We start from the raw sequence: 22552 nt of genomic DNA, 5'->3' as shown, positions 1-22552 counted from the left end.
GTAGGGGACACGGGTTCGATCCCTGGTCTGGGAAGATCCCACATGCCGTGGAGCAGCTAAGCCGGTGCGCCACAACTACTGAGCCTGCGCTCTAGAGCCTGCAAGCCACTACTGAGGCCGCGTGCCACAACTACTGAAGCCCGCGCACCTAGAACCAGTGCTCCTCAACAAAAGAAGCCACTGCAATGAGAAGCTCGTGCACCGCAATGAAGAGGGCCCCCCGCCCCCCCTCACTGCAACTAGAGGAAGCCTGGGCGCAGCAACGAAGACCCAACGCTGCCAAAAAATACATATAAATAAATTTTAAAAAAAGAATTTGGACCTAAGGTATGTAAAGTACTGTTCCTAGCACTTAAATGTGAGCTATTCTTATTTTAATTACTCATAAAGAGACGTTGCTCCCAAGAACCCGATGAAATTCTCCAAGCACTGTCCATGGTGTGTGGTTTCCCAGTTGCTCACTGGGTGGCCCCGAGAGCCATCGTTTTTTATTCCTGAGGCGCGCCAAGCCCCCCTTCTTCTCAGGGTAGTGCGGACGCCTTCCCAGACGGCCCCTTTCCTGGGCCCCAGGTCGTGCCGCCAGCGAAGCACTGGAGTAACCTCTGCCCCCCCCAGCACCCCCTCCCCCCGCCCCACCAACACGTACCTTATCCTCCAGCCTGGGTTCCCAGCTCCACCGGCCCCTTGAGTCACGTCCTCCTAGGAAGCTGCCCCGCAGCGCCTCCCGCCGGTCGGACCTGGAGTGCCTGTTGGCCGCGGTAGGCCTGCGGCTGGCGGGGCTCGGCGGGTCTCGAGCCCACGTGCTCCCCGCCTCCGCCGCAAGGCGCCGCCCTCCCGCTGGGCGCAATCCGGACTACATTTCCCAGGGTGCGCAGCGGCGGGGGCCTTGGCTCGGCGGGGGCCTCGAGCGGCGCGCCGCTCCGCCGCCTGCTCGGGAGCACGCGGGCTGGCGGGAGGACAGGCAGAAACGAAGACCCGGAGAGAGTTTCTGCGCAGTTCCGCCGGGCCGTGCTCGGCTGTGCCGTGCCGAGTCGGGCCAGGGCAGGAGCGGCTTGGGGGGTACGGCCTCTGAGTCGGCGGTGCCGGGGACAGGCGCTCGGGGCATCCCGCGCCTCTCTGAGGTCCCCGCCCCGTCCCGGCCGGGCCAACTCGCCTGTCAGTCAGTGGGGCGGAGGCAGCGACGGTAGAGGGGCCGGAGCCGGGCACGGAGAAGAGCGCGGGCCAGGCCGAGCGGTGGGGACCTGCTCCTTAACTCCACGGACTCTTCGCCCCAGACTTGCGAAGCTGTACCCCCTGCGCTTCGTTGGACGCCTCCGTAACCCGCGAAGGGCTCTCTTCCCCCGTAGCCTCCCACCCCCGTGACCTCTTCCTAGGACCCGAGAGCTCACTCAGAAGAGGGTGTTGTGGGTACAGGCCATCGACCCTGTGACCCCTCACGGGCCAGGGCCTTGGTTTCCCTCAGGCCTCCCTCCCCTATGACTCCCTCCTCATAGCTTCTGGGGACAGAGCCCTGACCTACCACCAGGACCCCTGCCTGCGAACTCCTCACTGACGGCTTCCTCCTAGGAGTCCCCCTCAGTGGGTCTCCTCCTAAGAGCATCCCTTTTGGCCTCTGGCAAGCCCCCCCGCCAACCGAGGTGGGGAGGCCTCGGCAGCCATGCTCGCCCTGGGCCCCCTGTCACCCCACCACCCCCTGGGCACCGAAGCCGGAGTCTAGCAGGGGGCCAGCAGCCAAGAGGCTGGGGCAGGAGACAGGTCACGGTCCACCTCCCTGCTGGGGAGGGAGCAAAGATGGAGCGGCGGGAGGAGCAGCCGGGGGCTGCAGGGGCTGGAGCAGCACCAGCCTTGGACTTCACTGTGGAGAACGTGGAGAAGGTATGAGGGCCCTGGGGTGGGCACTCCAGTGACAGAGCAGAAGTTCTGGGGACTGACGCTAATGCCAGAGCCCAGGCTTGGGCTGGGTGCCCGTTGGGATGGTGCCTCCAGAGCACCTGGCATTTGCAGTCTCTCCGGGCAGGCAGGACAGCAATGTAATGGTGTCTTAATAGGCTATTTTGGGCTTTCCTTAGACATGGGTCCTCTGTGGATATTCTAGGGTCTTGGGGTGGTCCTTCCGGGGTGCTGACGGTTTAGACTTCCAGCCAGACTGGCTGTTCTCCAGCTCCATGGAAACGGCATGAGCAGTGCAGTAAGAAACCAAGGACCCGGGAGACCTGCAGCTCAGTCTCCAGAAACCATAGTGATATTGAGCCATCCTGGACCTGTTTTGTTGAGCCAGGGACTCAGAAAGTAATCTGAAACGAAAACAACCTGGGTTATGTTTTCACTCTTCCTTGGAGAAGGGTCCTTCCTTTATTGGATGGAGGCCAGACCACTCCTGGGCAGGCAGGAGTAGGGTTGGCCCCCTTTGTTTTGTGCTGGGTCCAAGGAGCCTGGTCCTGCTGGCAGCTTCAGAGTTCTTCCCTACTCACCTGCCCACATGGCTTCTTGCCATGGCACTCCCAGTTTCCCCCACTGCCCAGTCCATCTTTTTTGAACTGCTTCTCTGTTTCTTTTCTGGGTTCTGCCCCCAGAGGCCTGGAATGCGGAAATGCATTTTCCTTGGGATGAATGGGGAGATGGGGCTACCTTGCTGGAAAGCAGAGAATGGTTGCAGATATTCGTTTGTTATTCTTGAGCCCCGTTTACCATACCCAATAGTGAGGATGTGTGTCTCTGCTTCTGTTCTCTGCCTGCCTCCGCATCCCTGAGGGTCCAAACGAGGGACAGTGGCCGTAACTGGCTGTCAGGGATACAGACAGGGCTAAGTCTACTTGGATGGAGCCTGCTTAGGGGTGAGAGTCCTAGCCTCACTCTTCCACCCCCTGGGGCCGGGCAGTGTTGGCATGGTGGCGTACTGTTCCATGTGCTACCAGGGAGATAAACCACTGTTTTCTTACTGTGTGAAGTCCTTATGGAATTGGGACCCTGGGGATTTGGCTAGTTGAAAGCTCCAGGCTAGGCGTTTGCCAGGGCTGCAGGCCAAGACTTCTCTGGACCAGCTTTTTGGACCCTCTCGTGTGCTCTCTGAGGAGTGTTCTCACCCTCTTCTCCAGTTTGTCCCTGCCCTAGGGCTGCCTGGCAAAGCCTTAGTCCTGCTCAGATTTCACAATGGCTTTGGTGCCAGCATCTGGAGTGACCTAGGGATGATCCTGGGGGAGCTAAATGGAGCTGTTGGAGTAGATGAGAGCAGCTGTGCCTGGGAGGGTTGGGGGGCCCCTCAGGCTGTTTCATACTCTTCTCAGGTTTAGCTTCTTCCCTGTGGAGCCATTCCTTCCACCTGGGCCTTGCCCTTTACTTCAGGTGCTTCCCCTCTGGGGAACTCAGCCTCCTCTTTTGCTGCTCTCCTGTGGAAGTTCATTTTCTGAACCCATAATGTTTTGCTATAAGGAGAAGAAATTATGGTAGAGTATGGGCAAAGTTCAGGCACTCAAGATATCGGCAGGACTCCAGGCCCAGGAAACACTGCAGAGCCCTGAGCTCTCCCTTCCCGCTCAGCCCCCCAGTCAGAAAGAGAGAGCAGTCTTGCAGGACCAGGTCCTGCCCTCTGTTCTGGGCTCTGGCAGGATCCAGAGTAGCCAGCATCTGCTCAGTCCTGTGCTGTCCTGCAGGCGCTGCACCAGCTCTACTACGACCCCAACATTGAGAACAAGAACCTGGCTCAGAAGTGGCTGATGCAGGCCCAGGTCTCCCCACAGGCCTGGCACTTCAGCTGGCAGCTCCTGCAGCCCAACAAGGTGCCTGAGATCCAGTACTTTGGGGCCAGTGCCCTGCACATCAAGATCTCTCGCTACTGGAGTGACATCCCCACTGACCAGTATGAGAGTCTAAAGGCACAGCTCTTCACCCAGATCACCCGCTTTGCCAGTGGCTCCAAGATTGTGCTGACTCGGCTGTGCGTGGCACTGGCCTCCCTGGCTCTCAGCATGATGCCTGATGCTTGGCCGTGTGCTGTGGCAGATATGGTACGGCTCTTCCAGGCTGAGGACTCACCAGTGGATGGCCAGGGCCGCTGCCTGGCCCTGCTAGAGCTGCTGACAGTGCTGCCCGAGGAGTTCCAGACCAGCCGCCTGCCCCAGTATCGCAAAAGCCTGGTGCGGGCCAGCCTGGCAGTGGAGTGCGGGGCTGTCTTCCCGCTGCTGGAGCAGCTGCTGCAGCAGCCCAGCTCACCCAGCTGTGTGCGTCAGAAGGTGCTCAAGTGCTTTTCCAGCTGGGTGCAGCTGGAGGTGCCCCTGCAGGACTGTGAGGCGCTCATTCAGGCTGCCTTCGCTGCTCTGCAGGACTCAGAGCTCTTCGACAGCAGCGTGGAGGCCATTGTCAATGCCATCTCGCAGCCTGATGCCCAGAGGTGAGCCAGTCCCCTCCTTCCGGAGATGAACAGTCTGCTTGGCCAGCCACGCATCCATCCATCCATTTGTTCAGTAAACACTAATTGAGTGCCTACTGCATGCTTGGTCCTATGCTAGCAATAGGTCCAATGCTGGAACCAAACAAGACATGGTCCCTGTCCTTATGGTTCAGAGAGGGAGACAGACATCAGACAACTAACTATGAAATGAATTATTCCATGAAAATATTTGACTCTCCCTTCCCTTTCTCTCAATCATGCAGTCACAAAGTTCTGGTGTTCTGCTTCTGACTATACTGTGTATCTGTTTTTTCCATTTCCACTACCACCACCCTGGTGTAAGCTGTCCTCACCTCTCCCCCCAGAATACTGAGGGGCTTCCTCACCAGTCCCCTGGTTTTCACACTTATACCCTTCATTGCCCACCCAGCACCCAGAGCAATCCTTTAAAAGTGAGGATCTAATCTTTCCTTTCTGCTCAGAAATCTCCAGTGGGTCCTCACTGCTCTTAGGATAAAGTTCAGAATCCTCAACATGATTCACAGGGGCACTGCACAACGTGGCGTCCCCAGCCTTGTCTCGTACCATGCTCCCTGCTTTCTTCACTCTCACACAATCTCTTCAGTTCTGTGAGTGTCCCAGGCTCCCTCTAGCCTCTGAACCATCACATGTACTTGTCACATCACTGCTGCCTCAGCTGAAACTTCGCTTCCTTAAGGAAGTCCTCATGATTTTTAAGACTCGGTTTGGTCTCTATTATTTTATCTTAGAGCTCCCAGCGTGTTTCCTTCTTAGCCCATAACGCAGTTTCATTATAAATTAATGTATGTCTCCCCATTAGTCTCTCAGCATTGTGAGGACAGTCACTCTGTCATTTTATTTTGTCACACTGTGCCTGGCAGCACTTGGTAGCATTCATTATTTTTTGAACGGATGAAAAGTAGGAGTTGCCTGAGTGGTGAGGGGTGGGGGTGGGGTAGGGAGAGGTTGGAAGGGGAGGGAGTGTTCCAGGCTTCGGGAGCTACAGCAGGTGCAAAGGCCTGTGGTGGGCAGCACCACCATACATTACACTCACCGAAAAAAGGTGAGTGTAATGAGCTGCTTCTTCAGCAAGTGTTGCTTGAGCGTCTATTTATGTGTGGGGCCCTGGGCTGAGCACAGGGAGCCTAAAGATGGGTTGATTTCTGCAAGATAGGAGCTCACAATCTAGTAGACACTTGGGTGAGCAAGTAGAGCCTATGTGATGAACGCTCTAATGGAGGGAGCGGGTGGCTGTCAGAACCCAGAGGAGGCATTTAACCCAGTCTGAGGGTTGTTAAGGGCTTCCCAGAGAAGGTGACAATAGAGCTGTGCTTTGAAGGCTGTGTAACAGTTAGCCAGATGGAGGGGATGGATATGGGGAGGACCTTCCAGACAGATGGAAGAGCCCGAGCAAGGGAAGGGTGTGAGAGAGCCTGGTGAGTAGGTGTGATTAGACAGCAGAGTATAAGGGCCACTGGTAGGAGATCCAGGCCCAGATCATGCAAGACCTTGTTGGCCAGGCTTAAGATTTTGGTTTCATCCTGAGGATGATGTAAAGCTATTAAAGGATTGTAAGCAGAGAAAATGGCATGATGGCATTTTTGGTATAAGTTGGATTGGCCAGGGCAAGACTGGAGGCCTGACACTTAACATTTCAGAGAAGATGCTTTGGGAATGCTTGGCAGAACCAGAGGGGAAGATACCACTGAAAGAGATGGCCTGGGAAAGTGGTTGATAGTTCTAGCCTTGGCATTAGTCATGTCTGAGTTTGAATCCCAGAGGGTTCGCCTCCTAGATCTGAGACCTTGGGCAAACCACTTTTAAGCCTCAGTTTCTGTCATCAGTAAAATGGGTGTGATCATATTACAGAGTTTAAGTAGGATAATGTGCCCAGGGCCTGCCCCTGGTATTCTGTGGAGAATATTTTGGTATGAGGATTAAATAAGAGAATGTCTGTGAAAGGTTTAGCATGGTTCCTGGATACTCCGTAAACGGCAGTGACTAGTATTTGGTATCATTATTGCATTGGCAGTTAGTACGAGCCCTTTCCCATGGCTTCTCTGGTTTTCCAACTTCAGGTGGGTACCAAGTCCCAGGTCAAGGCCTTTCTTGGCTGGCTGGGCTCAGACAGTTGGTGGCTGAGGGGAATTGGCAGGGCCAGTGCGTGGGTGATGTGGGGTGTCCTTGGATACACCCAGGTTTACCCAGCTAGCCAGTGTCTCGAGGGCTTTGGTAGGTAATTGATGCCTCTTCTCCTCTGAACGAATGAGCGAGCAAGGAGCCAGTGAGGGAACCTATAGCCTCCTGAGCGCCCATTGGCTGCAGCCCCCTTGGTTGCTTAGCAACTCTCCCCATTTTCTCAACTCTGCTCCCAGAGCTCTAATTGCAGGTCTGGGCTGAGCTCTGTGTGAGTGGCAGGCAAGGAGTCCCAGCAGCCCTGCCCCGGCAGCTCGAGCTGACCAACAGGAGCCAGGCCTTTTGAACCCAGGCTCAGCCATGGTGCTTAAAGACATCCGCTCTATCTTCCTCCCCCACACCTAGAAGCCTCAAGGCCTCAGGCCCATGTCTGCTCACAGGTCTCAGGCACAGGTGCCCAGGTGGTAGGAAATCTATGCAAGAGTTTCCCCCATGGGTGGGCTGCATCCATCCTGGAGTCAGTGTTGGACCTTGCTCTGTCTAGTCTGTTTCCTAGCTTTGGCTTGAGAAAGTCACCTTCAGTGGCTTTGACTTCTGGGCCATCCAGCCACTACCTCCCCAGGTGTCCTGACATCAGCTCCCCTTGGCTGAGCCCGCACTCAGGTTACCCTTTTCCCACCCCTCCACAGCTGCTGCTGCTTGCCTGGCTCTCTCTCCTTTGAAAAAAAAATTTTTTTCCTGAGATTTGTTTTTAATCCTGGAAAAGCTTTTCACTGGGGGCTGGGGAAGGGAAAGAAGGTGAATTAGACAGGCTCTTGGGGGCTCCCATCAGTTAGAACTTGAGATGTGGGCTGAGATCTCCATAGATCCTTTGGGGAAATTCAGGTTGGGCCTTGAAACAGAAGCAGATCTATAGCTGTGTAAGGAGCTGTCTTAGCCTGGAATCTGTCTCTAATTTGTTCTGTGACCTTGAGTAATACTCTGAGCTCTACTGGGCTCTACTCTTTGATTTATTCTATTATGAGTTATAGATGAGACAAATTAAGAACTTTCATTGAGTCCCTACCGTGTACATGAATTTTGAAGGTGTGAGGGAACCTTGGAATACAGTGGGGGTGCTGTGAGGGTAGGGCACTACCTCCTGCCCCTGTCTCAGCTACTGGGGAGTTTGCGGGCCATGGCCTTGGCCCTGCCCCTACTCATTGTGCCAGAGTCTGGTCTGAAGGTGCCCATTGTCTTGTGGTGCAGCCTGTGTCAGGGCCATGAGACTGAAGCTATCCCCACTGTCTCCAGGCAGCACCCTCTGGAGCTGTCTCTGGGCTGTGGGTACCCTGGTAGGGACGTCTTGTCCCACCAGAACCAGGATGTGGAGAAAGCCAACATCCTGGACTGGTTGCCTCTTGTCCTTCTCATCCTCCACCTAAGGTTATGGGGCTACCTCCGAACAACCTGCTTGGGGCAAGTCCAGATAGAACTCCTTCTGGACCCTCAGTAACCCCTCCCCTCCATAGATTGCTATGGTGACTCTATGATTGACAGCAGAGGGATCCCCCCCTGAGAGTATCACTTCTCTGCTTAGTCTCATCTCCACAAAGCAGGTTTCTGGGAATGGAGCTAGCCTCCTCTCAGGCTCCTTTGTATACTCTGCTTCCTCTGCTGCTTCTTTAGGCATCATTGTGCTCTTTTCTCTCATTCAACACTTTCTTCTTGGGCAATTCTCATGTGCTCCCATTGCCGTTTGCTGATGTTTCCAAAATCTATGTCTCTTGCTCAAACCTCTCCATCGGGCTTCAGGTTTTTATCTCCAACTCTCTGGACACTTCTACCTGCCTATCTCACCAGGTACCTCTGATTCAATGTGCCTAACACTGAACTTACCACCTTCTGGCCTCCCATTAAATTTATTACTGTTCCCCTCTACCCGCTCCTCCAGGTCTCAGTAAATACCTCTACCAAGGAGAGTTGTTCTTGACTCTTCCCCATCCTCATATCCCTGTTTTGCCTCTAAGCTCCCTCTGAGTTCATCATCTACTTCTCTCCCTTCCTTATTGCCACCAGAGTCCTTAGGAGTTAGGATTTGGTGGTAGGGGGTGGAGTGGAAGGTGGAGGTTGATGCTCTCAGGATTGTTGCTGCCTTCTAAAGTCTTTAACGGGACTCCTAGCCTGTGTTACCTCTTCTGTCTCCCACCCTCGTTCGGTCTCCCCTGACACTGAGTGTATTAGTTTCCTAGAGTTGCCATAATAAAGTGCCACACACTGGCACACACAACAGAAATTTATTGTCTCACAGTTGTGGAGGCTAGAGGTCTGAAATCAAGGTGTCAGCTCCGTCTGAAACCTGTGGGAGAATCCTTCCTTGCCACCTCCTAGCTTCTGGTGCTTTGCTGGCAATCTTTGGTGTTCCGCTCGGCTTGCAGCTGCATAATTCCAGCCTCTGCCTTTGTCATCATATGTCATTCTCCTTGTACATCTCTGTCTTCACATGAATGTCTTTTAAGAACACCAGTCATATTGTATTAGGGCCACCCCCTACTCTGTGTTCTAATCTACAATGACCCTATTTCCAAATCAGGTCACATTCTGAGGTACTGGAGGTTAGGGCTTTAACACATCTTTCTGGGGGGGGGACACAATTCAATCCATAACAGTCTGTTCTCTGGTCCCCCAAAATTTATGTCCTTCCCGCATGCAAAACGCATTCACCTCATCCCAACCTCCCCAAAAGTCTTAACCCATTTCAGCATCAACTCTGAGTCTAACTGGAGGACACAAGTCCACCCATAACACTTACCTTCTCGTACTTCCTTCCCAGAATTCTTCTGGAAGTCTCTGACCTAAGGTTCTTCTCAAATTGGGCAGCATCAAACCTGCCGTGTAGGCCCTGACCTCTTTTTCACTTTGGGTTTGATGTGGGAAGGAAGGGAGGCTTTGATGGATGACAGGGAAATTGTGCCTTTCTCTTAAAGCTGGTGGGGGATGGGCAGACAGCTATGATGGGTCTCCTCACCTTATGCCTCCAGGTATGTGAACACACTCCTGAAACTCATCCCACTGGTACTGGGACTGCAGGATCAACTGCGACAGGCAGTGCAGAATGGGGACATGGAGACCTCCCACGGCATCTGTCGCATTGCTGTGGCCCTGGGCGAGAACCACTCCCGGTGAGGAGAGGGGCAGCTGGGGGTGGGATAGTAGGGCCCTCTAAGAAGTGGGGGAGGCGGAATGACCTCCCTATGTCTCCTCCCTCCCAGGGCCTTGCTGGACCAAGTGGAGCACTGGCAGAGCTTTCTGGCCCTTGTCAACATGATCATGTTCTGCACGGGCATCCCTGGCCACTTCCCTGTCAATGAGACCACCAGCTCCCTGACCCTCACCTTCTGGTACACGCTGCAGGTGTGTCATGTGACCTTCAGTAGGACTGGGCCATGATGGAAGAAGGTGAATCAGGGGCTTCTCTGGCTAACTCTCCTCCCTGGCTCTCTCAGGATGACATTCTGTCCTTTGAGGCAGAGAAGCAGGCTGTGTACCAGCAGGTATACCGGCCGGTCTACTTCCAGCTGGTAGATGTGCTTCTGCACAAGGCCCAGTTCCCTTCTGATGAAGAATATGGATTCTGGTCCTCAGATGAGAAGGAGCAGTTCCGAATTTACAGGTGATGGTAGCAGGCCAATCCTAGCTCTAAAGGGAGTCCTGAAATAATGAAGGCAATGAGGGGAGGGGCCCAAGGCCAGGCTCCCTGAATCCTGGGCCTCCTTTCTCTATAGGCACTTTGGCAGGGCTCTGAGGGAACTGGGGTGGGCTCCTGGGCTTGGGGGAAGCAGCCAGGTGGTGTATAAGGCCTTTATCTGCTTCTCAGGGTGGACATCTCAGATACACTCATGTATGTCTATGAGATGCTGGGGGCCGAGCTGCTCAGCAACCTCTATGACAAGCTGGGCCGTTTGCTTACCAGCTCAGAGGAGCCCTACTCCTGGCAGGTACCTCCCCCGCCTGATTCCCTCAGCCCTCCCAGACCTGTTGCACCCTCCTCCTGAGCCAAGCCAGTGGCATCCTCTTTTCCCAGCACACAGAGGCCCTGCTCTATGGCTTCCAGTCCATCGCGGAGACCATCGATGTCAACTATTCTGATGTGGTGCCCGGGCTCATTGGCCTCATCCCACGGATCAGCATCAGTAATGTGCAGCTGGCGGACACTGTCATGTTCACCATTGGTGAGACCTGGCACACACCCATGAGCACATTCCCAGAGCCAAGGCACACATCCCCAGCCACAGCCAGCTTGCTGGGTCCTATCCAAAGTGGGAGACATACATGCCCACGCACACAATCAGAACTGTAGCCAACTGACTGTCCTGGCATGTCTAGGGGTCCTTTCTACAGTGCACTGAGCTGCAGTTCAGTGAGGGTAGTTCACTGTCACTGAAATAGCAGCACTGGGCCTCTACTGCATAACTCCTTCCTGCTTCTCAGGTGTTTGAGCATGTGCGTGCGTGTTTGCCCATTCAGTCCTCTGAATGAGCAGTGCTCCATACAGGGCCTGCAACTCCACCCTGCCAGGAGCTCTGCCTGCCTCACAGGGACATGGTACACAGCCAGCCTGGCCTGCCTCAGATGTCTTGCCTTCTCCCTTCTTCCCCCAGGAGCTCTGTCTGAATGGCTGGCTGACCACCCCGTCATGATCAACAGTGTTCTACCCTTAGTACTGCATGCCCTAGGCAATCCTGAGCTCTCTATCTCTTCTGTGTCCACCCTCAAGAAGATCTGCCGAGAATGCAAGTATGACCTGCCGCCCTATGCTGCCAACATCGTGGCTGTCTCCCAGGTACGCGGGGGCCCTGGGTGTGTAGCTGGGCCTCAGGGCACACTCTGCCCTGTGCTGACACCATATTCCTTCTTTTTTTCCCCAGGATGTGCTGATGAAACAGATCCATAAGGTGAGTTCAAAAGTTTCTAAGGGGCTCCTTGGGGTATTGTGGGGAGCTGTAGAAATCCCATCTTCTGCCTTTGCGCCTTATTCTCTGTTCTCAGAACCTTCCCCAAGAGGTTCATTCTTCCCACCCACAACCAGGTGTGTCTGGGACTGACCCTCGATGTTCTGCCCCACAGACGAGCCAGTGCATGTGGCTGATGCAGGCACTGGGCTTCCTGCTGTCGGCCCTGCAAGTGGAGGAGATCCTTAAAAACCTGCACTCGCTCATCTCACCATATATCCAGCAGCTGGAGAAGCTGGCGGAGGAGATAGTGAGTGAGCTGGTGTGCGCGCGCGTGCGTGTGCGCGTGCATGCGTGTGTGAGTGTGTGCGTGCGTGTGGCTGGGGAGCAGCAGTGGGACTATGGGACTTCCCGTCGTGTTGGCTGTGACTGCTGAGGGGTGGGGCTTGAGCTGGCAGTCAGGGCTGGGAGACACAGAGCTTGGTTCCCTTCTCCCTGTAGCCTAATCCCTCCAACAAGCTGGCCATTGTCCACATCTTGGGGCTTCTCTCCAACCTCTTCACCACGCTGGACGTCAGTCATCATGAAGATGATCATGAAGGCTCTGAGCTCCGGAAGCTGCCAGTGCCGCAGGGACCCAACCCTGTGGGTGATGTTGTCATTGCTATTGCCCCCCCCAACCCTGTGGTAATGTCATAGTCACCCCTGAACTCTACGGGTAATATTGTCATTGTGTCCCTGGCCCCATGGGGCATGATGCATTTGGTCCTCTGACCCTGTGAATGACCCTACTATTGCCCCTTACTCTGTAGGGAGTGATGTCATTGTCTCAGTCCTGTGGGTGATGTTGTCTTTGTCCTCCCCACCTGGAGTGGTGGTATAGTGTTTCCTTCTCCCCATGGGGGACACCGACATTATTCTACAACCCCAAAGTGATATAATTTTGGACCCTTGTTTAACCTCCAACTCTGTGAGGCCTTCTACTTCAGCATTTGCTGTCCCCTACGGGCACTCCACATGTAATAGTTCTTGCCTTTGAGTTGCTCCTAGTCTAGAAGAAATACATGTAAACAGATTGTCACAGAGCAGTGTGATAAGTACTGCATAAGGCTCGGGCACAAAAGGGATTGGGATGACCACTTACAAGCTGTTTGGTCTGGGGCAAGCCTCAGCTTCCCATTCAAAACTATGAACATCAAGATATCTGGTGCTAAAAAAAAAAAGATATCTGGTGCTCATCTCATAGAACTGTGCTGAACAGCTGGTGTGGTCTTGATTGAAAGTACTTTGCATACCATAAAGCTCTGTACAGATGTGAGGGACTGCCTTGGTCATTGTTCCAAGTATCCCCTCCAGGGTTTCTCCTGGAGAAAAGGAAGTCACAGTATCCTGGTCTCTGTACTCAACTCCCCACCCCAGTTTCAGTTACCCTTTTGGCTCCAGACCAAACCGAGGACACTGTCCTCCTACAGAGCCCCTTCTCCTATGGTAGTCATCGTCCTGCCTTCCCTCACCTCCCAGGACCTCAGGCTGCTCTCTGCTCCACCATAAGTTGCCCGTATCTACGCATCCCCTGGGGCTCTCTACCCTAAGCCTATCTGGATGAGACAGCATCTCTGCTTCTTCAGGGGCTAGCCCATAAGTGTTTGGCACTAAGATACTTTTACTGAGCAGAAGTAGATAAGGAGTGACTCTTTTAAAAGGTTATCTTTTGAAGCACTTGTAATATGCCTGCTTTGCAGTTTGAGGCTTCCTCTAAGGTGATCCCCAGAATTCAGGGTATCCTCTTTCATTCATGGGGATTCAGCAAAGCATTCCTGCCCCCAGGGTCCCTTGCACTGAGTCCTCAATGGGCAGTCTGGGGCAATAGATTCGAACTCCTGGCCTACTTCCAGCTACTGAGTAGTCCTTCTTGGGTGGGTGAGAGAGGTAGTGGGGGCACCTCACTTCTTCCTTTGTCTTCAGGTGGTGGTGGTACTGCAGCAGGTCTTCCAGCTTATCCAGAAGGTGCTGAGCAAATGGCTGAATGATGCCCAGGTGGTGGAGGTGAGTCCTGACCCTTGCCATCAGCCCCTGTGGTGACTTTGCTCAGAGGTGGAGCAGGAAGAGGGTATTGCCGCCCCACCTCGGCTTGAGATGACCTGGAGGAAGTAAAGGAGATGAATCCTGCCCCATAGACACAGGGATTCTCTGGGGAAGACATTCAGAGCTTCCCAGCATCACAAGAAGTGCTCGACCCCAGGACTGTGATGCTGGGGCTGAGTGACAGGGATCCATTTTAGCATCAAACACCTGCTTTTGTTCTGTTCATTTCAGAAGTTTCTCACCACGTTGCTCCCTGAAAGGCAATGGTGAGGATGTAAGTAGCAAGAGTTAAGTTACAAATTTCCATCCTCGGCCCCTCTGAGAAGGGCCTTTTGGCCTCCTGCCTTCCAGGGTGAGGGTCAGACTTGCCTACCTTCCTTGGTTCGCAGAGCCAGGCAGGGCTTGTAGGTAAGGGCCCATTTTTAGGCCTCCTCTGTGCAGGGCCTCAGTTCTGCTCCAGCCAATGGTGACCTGCTGACCAGGGCCCCTTTGCTTTCTTCCCAGGCGGTGTGCGCTATCTTCGAGAAGTCAGTTAAGACGCTGCTGGACGACTTTGCCCCCATGGTGCCACAGCTGTGTGAGATGCTGGGTCGGATGTACAGCACCATCCCTCAGGCCTCCGCTCTTGACCTCACTCGACAGGTGGGCCTTCTGGTGGATGCAGCAGTGTTTGGGAGGTCATCCCAGGCAGAGATCTGACGCAGGGCTTGGGCGGGTGGGTGGAGTGGGGTGGATGGCTTCTCTGGCAGGGGTTCTCACCTGCATCCCAGGGATGTTGGCCTGTCCTGGTGGGCCAGGGCCTCAGCTGACCGGCATTCCCTGCTTTGTTGTAGCTGGTCCACATCTTTGCTCATGAGCCTGCCCACTTTCCCCCAATCGAGGCCCTCTTCCTGCTCGTCACCTCCGTCACACTCACCCTCTTCCACCAAGGTAGGTCCTGACCAGGGTCTCTGCTGCTGCCGCCACTGCCACTGCCTCTGCTTCCCCAACTGGGGAGCCAAAGCTGCCCACTCTGTTCTCCTCACTCCCCTGAGTTGCACCTGGGACTTGATGGGAAACTAACGGGATCAAGCACAGCACAATTGTCACCTTACAGATAGTGGACAAGAGAGTGAATGATGTCTTCTACTGGCCTGCTGGACTCAGGGCCAGTCTGGATGTGGGGGCAGATGGGGCTGGAAGCTCTGAGGGACTTGGGGCACCAGGCTGACTCCATTTCCTTTGGGATAGAATGAAAAGTAGAGAGAGCGTGGCTTCGAAGTCAGATAGACCTAGATTCTAAGCTCATCACCACCAACTAGTTGTGTGACCTTGGGCAAGTCACTTACCTTTTCAGAGCCTTCATTCCCATATCTGTGAAATGGAGATTTTCAGATACTCGATAGGATTGTTACAGGTATTAAAGTAGCATCTTTTGGGCCCCTGGCTTGGGGTTTTTGCACACGATGTACTCAGTGATTGCTGGTTCCTTTCCCTACATTGAGACTTATTCCTTTCTAGGCCAAAATCCTTTGGTTGTGGTCCCAGTGCCTCATTCACTGCGGCCCTCTGCCTGAGAGAAGTTGGGAGCAGGGGGCTCCAGGCTTCCCCTGCTGCCTAACCCAGGCTTCTCACTCAGAAAGGAAACAGTGTTGTTCCTCCAGCCTCCTGAGTTTTGCCTGGATTTGTGGTCACAGGTTTGAGGCTCACCAGGAGTCTCAGCTGGAGCTAGAGCACTCTCTGCTTCTGTCCTCGGTGTCTGGTCCCATGATGCTGGCCTCTGCTCTGGTGGGCCATGGGTAGTTTCCAAAGTGGGGAGAAACCTGAGCCAGAAACCCGGATGTGGTCATCCTCAGCGCCACCTCTCCCCCTCCTCGTATCCAGCTGGGGACAGGTCGTGGTGGTCCTTCAGCCTGCCCACTTCTCCCCACCCTCTATGGCCACTGCTCCAGTGTACGGTGCCATCTGGATCAGCTCAGCAATCTTCTAACTGGTTTCCCTGACATCTGCCCTTCTCCAATTCATTCTGCACCATGCAGCTGTAATATTTTTTATAAGACACAAATCTGAGCATTTTCCCTCCCTGGCTTAAAGCCCTTCTGTTGCTCCCCATCACTGTGGGGTCATCGTCCCACTGCCCTCCACATGATATAGCTCCTGCCTACTTCTCAACGTCCATTCCTGAATGGCTCCAGCAGTTCAGCCATCCTGATTTTTCCTCACTGTGTCCTGTTTGATCCCTATGCCTTGCTCCTCTGCCTGGATTGCCCTGTGCCCTTTACTGGGTGAGCTCTCGCCCCTCCCTGCCTTACCCATGCATCAGTCCTCGGAAGCTCCTCTGAGGCAGAGCTGGGTGCTTCTGACCTTGTGCCAAAACTGCATCGGGCATGCACTGCTGATACAGCACTGATCACACTCAGTAAGCAGCTCCCATGTCTGTCTCTCTCCCTGGACTAAGCTCCTCAAGGGCAGGCTTGGCTCTCTTCCCTCTGCGTCCGTCAGAACAAGGCCAGCATAGAGTAGGCACCAGACGCTGTTGAAGAAAGGAGGACGAGGGCTCCTTGCCCTTGGAGCCTTTCTTCCTCACTGTCCGGCCCACCTCTAGCAGGGTGGCTGCTGAACGCCAGACCTGCCGTCTGCAGGGCGACCCAGGCATGGGGCACACCGGGCTTCGTTTTCCAAGACTTGAGTAACTTGGGGCGCAGATGTGGAAGGGACGTGCTTTATCAGTGGCTCCTCACAGCCCAAAGGAAGCAGGGGAGAGATTATTATCAACTTGACAGTCGGGGAAACCGAGCGTCTGTGGCTTGCGCAAGATCACACAGCTGCTTAGTGGTGTCTCAGGCAGGGGTTCCCGCAGCACCTCCTCCTGAGAGTGGAGCGGCGGGCGGGACCTCCAGGCGCACGCCTCGTCCGTGCCGCAGGTGTCCTCAGAACTGGAAGCAGAGTAGTGTCCAACATCCTGTCCGTTGGGCTTGTTGGTTGTCTTACAGGACAGGATGGTCCCCTCACCTGCTATGCTGTCCCAGCCTTGCCGTACTTTCCTCGGGCTCTGCCCTCCCACCACACCGTGGGGTGACTGGTTTCCCTCTTTCCTCGTGCGTCCAGATGGTGGGAGCTGGTGGTCAGCCCTGAGCCTGGCTCTCTGCTGGGTCTGTGTCCATGTGGAGGGGCTTTGTGGGTGAGGTTCTCATTTTTGGCCTCATGATGCAGTTCCCTCCCCTAGGCCTTGCAGTGGCTTGCCTGGCCATCCCCACAGCATATGGGGCACTGCAGTACCCAAGAAGGAGTCTTCTGGTTTAAGAGAACCCAACAGATTCCTTTCTTTGGCTAAACCAAGAGCCCTAAGGCCATGGAAGGGAGGGGGCGCCTGCTCAGACCATGATACACGGCCCTTTCCAGGGCCTTCAGCCAGGCCTCCAAAGGCAGTACCAAGGACCGACCTCCCACCAGCCCTGCCCTCCTCTTTGATGGCTAGTGATGGGGAGGTATGTGCTAGGAAGCAGTGTAGGGCCACTGCAGCGTGCCAGAGGCCACAGCAAGAGTCTGGGGGCTGTTTGTCCAGCTACATGGTGGCCAGCGTTGCTCGAGCATCGCAGGGTCACTTGGGGACTGACCTGAGGAGGAGCGGGGAATAGGTGGAAGGCCCCTCGGGAGGGAGCTGGGGCAGACCGTCCTTCACTTTGCCGTCTCTTTCTGTTGGGCTTCTCCCAGTTCATGGTTTTTGTATGTTTTGTTTCTTTATCTTGCTTCCTGCTGCTCATGTGCCCCCACGCTGTCTCCCTGCAGGCTCTCAGTCCCACATAACTATATGAGGTTGAGTTGCTGTTTGTATAATTTTTTCTTAAGTTCCATCTTTATTATATTTTAGGGCCCAGGGATCATCCTGATATTGTTGATTCATTTATGCAACTCCTGGCACAGGTGTGTTTTAGTTTTATTCATTCACGTTCTGTTCTCTCTCTTTCTCTTTCTCTTATGTTGAAATTCAATTTAAGCCTATTTTTAGCTTTCTGTTGACAAATTTTTTTTTTCTGTTCAGTTGAATAGAGTTTCTTCATCTGTTTCCGTGGAAGTTGACAACCCAACATCCTCCTTTAGTGCCCCTTTGCCTCAACTAGCTCAGTCCTCCACAGAGACCAGGGAGAGGCTGATCCCGAAGGGAGGGAGCTGGGCTGGCCTGGCGGGTGGGGAAGGGAGGGGGTGGTAACTGTGCCCAGCAGCTCCTGTGGGGCTGGGGTGGCCGAGGAGTTCAGGGGCAGGACCGGAGTTGAAGGGCCTGGGGTTCATTGTCCCCGTGCTCCTGCCGGGAACTGCCTGCCTCAGTGCCCCCAGCCTGCTCTCGAGAGGTAGGCTGGGAGGAGCTCCAAGGGAGGGGCCGAGCTGAATGTGCTGCGGTGGAGCCCAGAGCTTGGCTGTCGCTGGGCTGTCAGACAGATCCTGCTGCTGCTGGGAGGTGGGGTGCTGGCTTCATTGTGAGATGTGTCTGGTGTGTAAGTGTGTCAGACCTTACTTGTATGTTTTGAGTTTGGTTTGGGAAGGGAGCAGAAATCACGTGGCTGCCGTAAGTAGTACGTGTATTGTGTTGAGTGTCGGGATAAATGTGTAGTTGAAGTGCGGGCCTGGGCATTGTTGCGTGTTGTGTGTTGATGTGCGTTAGGCATTGATGGAGTTTGAATATGGATGCGTGTTGGAGGCGTGTGTGTTGGGCTGTGGGAGTGCGTGTTATGGAGGATTAGGCGTAAGTACGGTAGTGGTGTGTCTGTATTAGGGGTTGTATGTTTGAGAAGATATATGTGTCGGGCTGTGGGAATGTGGGGTTAGTATGATGGGGGGTTCTGTGTGTCAGAAAGTTCCTGTGAGTTGGGGGTTCCCATGGGTTGTGGTAAATGATGTGTTTCTTTGCTTAATCACTGCACAAATATATTTTGAGTGTTTAATACGTGCTTGGTAGTCTGCTAGGTGCTGAGAATATAACGGTGAGCAAAAGCAGCCACAGTTCTTACTCTCTTAGAACTTACAGTCTAGTGGAGGGGGCACAGGAGGAGTGGGAATGGGCGGTGTGTCCTGGGCCTGGGTGGACGTGTGTGAGGGTATCCATGAGGGTGCATCTTTGGGGTGAGGGCGTTTGAGTATGTATTTGTGCCTGTGCGTGGGGAGAGTGCACGTGCTGGGAAACCGGGTGGAAAGAGGGTGTGGGCGTGTGGACATGGTTTGGGGATGTGGGGGGGGTGGGATGTGAATATGTAGTGAGGGTGTGTAGCAAAATGTGGGAGAGTGGTGTGTACAAGGGATGTGAGAGAGGTGTGTGATAGAGGGTCAGTAGGGCGTTTCAAGTGAGGGTGCATGCGGGGCTGTGTGCACAAGAGTAAACATGGGGGAGTGGAAGGTATGTGAGGACTGAAGGGTTAGGGGTCGATGTGGTACGCATTGGGGGGCTACTGGGGAACAGCAGTGCTTGATGACTGTGGGAGCTGTGCAGAGCATCTCCTGTGACCTGAGGATGTACCAGTCATGCCCTGGTACCACTTGGGGTGGGCTCTCGGCCCCTATACTCTGTCCACTCCCCCTGACATGGCAGCCCTGGCTCCTGGGCTGGGTATAGAGGAGAAGGGCCTGGACACAGGGTATCCTGGGTGAAAGGCGGGGCTGTGGCTCCCAGGCTCCTGCCCTGCTTTTCCTCTTCCTAAGCTGGAGAGTGTCTGAGGAATGCAGGCGGGACGTAGGAGGGGGGCTCTTAGACTGGGCTCCATGTCCAGCTGCCATCTCTTCTTCCTGCTGCCCTGTTAACAAATCCAGGGGGCCTCAACTGCCTCTGTGAATCAGAGTGAAGTCACTGCTGGCAACCTGGAGCCTGCAGGAGGTCTGGCCCTGATGGTGGGAGGTGGGGAGTGAGGTGTTTGATTAGGGGTGACTTGGGACCCAAACTTTTGCATTATGACTCCCAACCTCTCTCATATACCTGTGCGTTCATGTACACATACATGTACATAGCATCCCTTGGCTGCTCCCCTCCTGACCTACTGAGCTCTGGAGTGGTCTGGGTCCCCCAGAGACGGCTGGGGGGCTGGTGTTGACAGCCTCTACTTGCGGTGTGTGAACTTGGGGTCTGGGTGGCAGGTGAGTGGGGGGATGGTTCTTGGAGTCGGCTGGGGTGGGCTTACCAGCTCCACCTCCTGCAGGCTCTGAAGCGGAAGCCAGATTTGTTCCTGTGTGAACGATTGGATGTCAAAGCTGTGTTCCAGTGTGGTAAGTGGGGCCAGGTGGACAGGTGGGCCTGGGGCCCCTTCGGGAGGATCCTTGACACCCATCTGATCTGCCTCTGCCTCTCCCACAGCTGTGCTGGCCCTCAAGTTCCCCGAAGCACCTACTGTCAAGGCCTCCTGTGGCTTCTTTGTGAGTCCTGTGCTGACCCCTAACCCCCCACCACCCCTATGCCTAGCACACCCTGCCCAGGACTCTAGAGGGTAGGTGTGTGGTGTGCAGGTCTTGTCTCCAGGGGGACAGGAGAAAGAGCTGGGGCTGACGGGCCTCTCCATCCTCTGTAGACAGAGCTGCTGCCTCGGTGTGGGGAAGTAGAACCTGTGGGAAAGGTGGTACAGGAGGATGGCCGTATGCTGCTCATAGCAGTGCTGGAGGTGAGATGGAGCCAGGTGTGGGGGGTTTGATGGGGGTTGGGTGGCCCTCACTGTTGGGGCAGCTGCCTTCCTGGGGAGCTTGAGCCTTGGTTCCCTAAGCTCTTGTTTCTCTGTCAAGTCAGTGGCTGGAAGTTGTTGGGTTTCTGTGAGGATCAGCTGGCTCTTGAAAAGCAGCGCTCACCTGTCATATGCACTTTGGCTGAGGAACTGTCCGGGAGTGGGTGGGTGTGGCTAGGCACCTTGCTGCAGAAGGGGCAAGGCCTTGGTGTGCTGAGAACCCGTCTCCCTCAGGCCATTGGGGGCCAGGCCTCCCGCAGCCTCATGGACTGCTTTGCCGACATCCTATTTGCTCTGAACAAACACTGCTTCAGCCTCCTGAGCGTGTGGATCAAGGAGGCACTTCAGTCACCTGGTTTTCCCTCTGCCCGCCTCAGCCCTGAACAGAAGGACACCTTCAGCCAACAGATCCTTCGGTGAGCAGAGCTGGCAGGGCCTGGGCTTGGGTCAGGGGGCAGAGGAGGCGTGGTGGATGCTACTAACTTGCTCTCCCTTCTCTTCTTCAGCGAGCGAGTAAACAAGAGGCGGGTGAAGGAGATGGTGAAAGAGTTCACACTGCTGTGCCGGGGGCTACATGGCACAGATTACACAGCTGACTACTGAGGGGCGCCCCCGTCCCACCCACACCTCCTCCTCACCCCTTCCTATCCCCAAAGAGTAAACTTGAACCTTCACTGCACTGCTGTCTCTGCTTCCTTTCCACTGCCACCACCGCCTAACTGGGCGACCTCAGAAGACCTGGGGGAAGGATGGGAGGATGCTTGGACCTAGGCCTTGGTAGGGTGTGGTGGGGCCAACCTCTCGCTCCTGGGGTGGAAGGGGCACTGCTATAGCCAAGCCGCCTAGGCTGGAGCCATTCCAGATACTGCAGATGCCCTTGGGGTAGGTGGGGACTGCAGTAGTGTCAGCAACGCCCCCCCATTAAATTAGTCCCAGCGTTTATGCATGCATACATTTACTTAATCAACAGTGCTGAGTACTAGGCCCCTAATTCTGCCATGCCTTGTTCTGTCTGAACAAAAGCTGATCTAGTCCATAGCTACCATGCTAACTAAGCTGGGAGAATGGGACCAATGAGGAAGGCTGCATGAAGGAAGTTTCATTTCTGAAGGGAACGGGAGGCTTCCTAGGTAGAGGACTTGGGGCCTTGGGCTGGCAGTGAGGTGAGGCTGGGCTCATTTGGGAGGGAAGAAATGGAGAGTGGCTTTGAATTCCAGGGTGTGTTTCTTGTGTGGGGTTATTGAGGCACCCAGACTTGCACTTGGTTGAGAAGAGGTATAGAAAGCGGGGCTGAGTATGTGGGGGAGGAGATATAGTGGACCCCAGAGGAAGAGGAAGGCAGGCCCTAGTGTTGTCTGCAAACCCATAGCTCCCCAACTCTGTGGTACCTGACCAGCACGTGATGGTCAGGGTTTGGTCAGGACCAAGGACAGCTCCCGGCCTGCTGTTGCTCTCCTCCCTTAGCAGGGTTCCCTCCCTTTCTGTCTCAGCCATAGTTCCACCCTGGCTGCCTCTCAGGCACCCCAGCCATCCCCTCAGTAAGATCGCAAGAGCAGGATTGGGTTCTCCTGACTCCCAGCCCTAAGCCATGAGTCTCCTTGGAAGTGTTAGGAGAACTGGTTACTCCCACGATTGTCTCACTTTTTCTCCTGTTCTTTTCCCAACCTCTGCGCAAATTCTGTGTCCTCCATTCTTCATCATTCAATCTCTTCCCACACCAGCCAGCATCAGCCCCCCTTTCATGTCATCCCCTGAGATCACTCTGTCCCCTTTCCCTTACCCCTCCTCCATCCCATTCTCACCTTACTCTTGATTTTTCACTTCTGGAGTATGTAGAGATGTTTCACATACTTTCTGTCCTTTTCTCCTACGACATAGCACCCGAGTGTCTTCCTCCCTGCTGCCATGATCCAATGTAGCATATATAACCTGGGAGAATGAGGGGTCTAAGGAACAGCTTCTGAAATCAGACCTGGGTACAGATGGTGCCACTGATTTGCTGTATCTTATTAGGCAGTTAGCCTCTTTGAGCCTCCGTTTCCTCATCTGCAAAATGCGACAGCTCTTACTCCAAAGACTGAACTCTGTAGTACCTGGTGAACAATTAGTGCTCAGTGTTTGCTTGATTGAGACTGCCGTGAGGATAGTAGTGGATTCTTCCAGTACATGTGCTATGCAAAGGACTACTTTATGAAGTTTTATGTCTAAATTAATTTGCCCCAGCAATCCTATTAGAAGTACTATTGTTACAAGTCCCATTCTGCAGATGAGGAAACAGCCATTAAAGACGTTGAGTAACTAAGAGCCTCAGTCATTAG

At 54.4% G+C, this 22552-nt stretch overlaps 1 protein-coding gene across 5 annotated transcripts; it reads left to right on the top strand.

Annotated features, from left to right (window-relative positions):
- Positions 1 to 999: 999 nt before the first annotated feature.
- IPO13 (importin 13) lies at positions 1000 to 20913 on the top strand. Of its 5 annotated transcripts, none has more exons than XM_027108780.1 (20): positions 1000 to 1875; positions 3651 to 4387; positions 9565 to 9705; positions 9796 to 9937; positions 10030 to 10196; positions 10401 to 10521; positions 10608 to 10755; positions 11185 to 11366; positions 11452 to 11478; positions 11651 to 11785; positions 11977 to 12120; positions 13441 to 13521; positions 14065 to 14202; positions 14394 to 14490; positions 17411 to 17463; positions 19722 to 19788; positions 19877 to 19935; positions 20088 to 20177; positions 20469 to 20650; positions 20741 to 20913. In XM_027108780.1, the coding sequence occupies exons 1-20, from the start codon at positions 1792 to 1794 to the stop codon at positions 20835 to 20837; spliced, it is 2892 nt and encodes a 963-aa protein (XP_026964581.1). In that variant the 5' UTR covers positions 1000 to 1791; the 3' UTR covers positions 20838 to 20913. The 5 variants fall into 5 exon arrangements, 4 of the variants coding, with proteins under 4 accessions (XP_026964581.1, XP_026964583.1, XP_026964582.1 ...); XM_027108779.1 differs by having other exon boundaries at positions 1061 to 1875; positions 11573 to 11785; XM_027108781.1 differs by lacking the exon at positions 11977 to 12120 and having other exon boundaries at positions 1059 to 1875; positions 11573 to 11785.
- Positions 20914 to 22552: the final 1639 nt, after the last annotated feature.

This window comes from Aethalodelphis obliquidens, unplaced genomic scaffold (assembly GCF_003676395.1).
Source record: "Aethalodelphis obliquidens isolate GAN/ISIS:26980383/991018 unplaced genomic scaffold, ASM367639v1 scaffold9, whole genome shotgun sequence".
NCBI lineage: Eukaryota > Metazoa > Chordata > Mammalia > Artiodactyla > Delphinidae > Aethalodelphis > Aethalodelphis obliquidens.
This window is presented reverse-complemented; position numbering and strand designations above follow the sequence as displayed.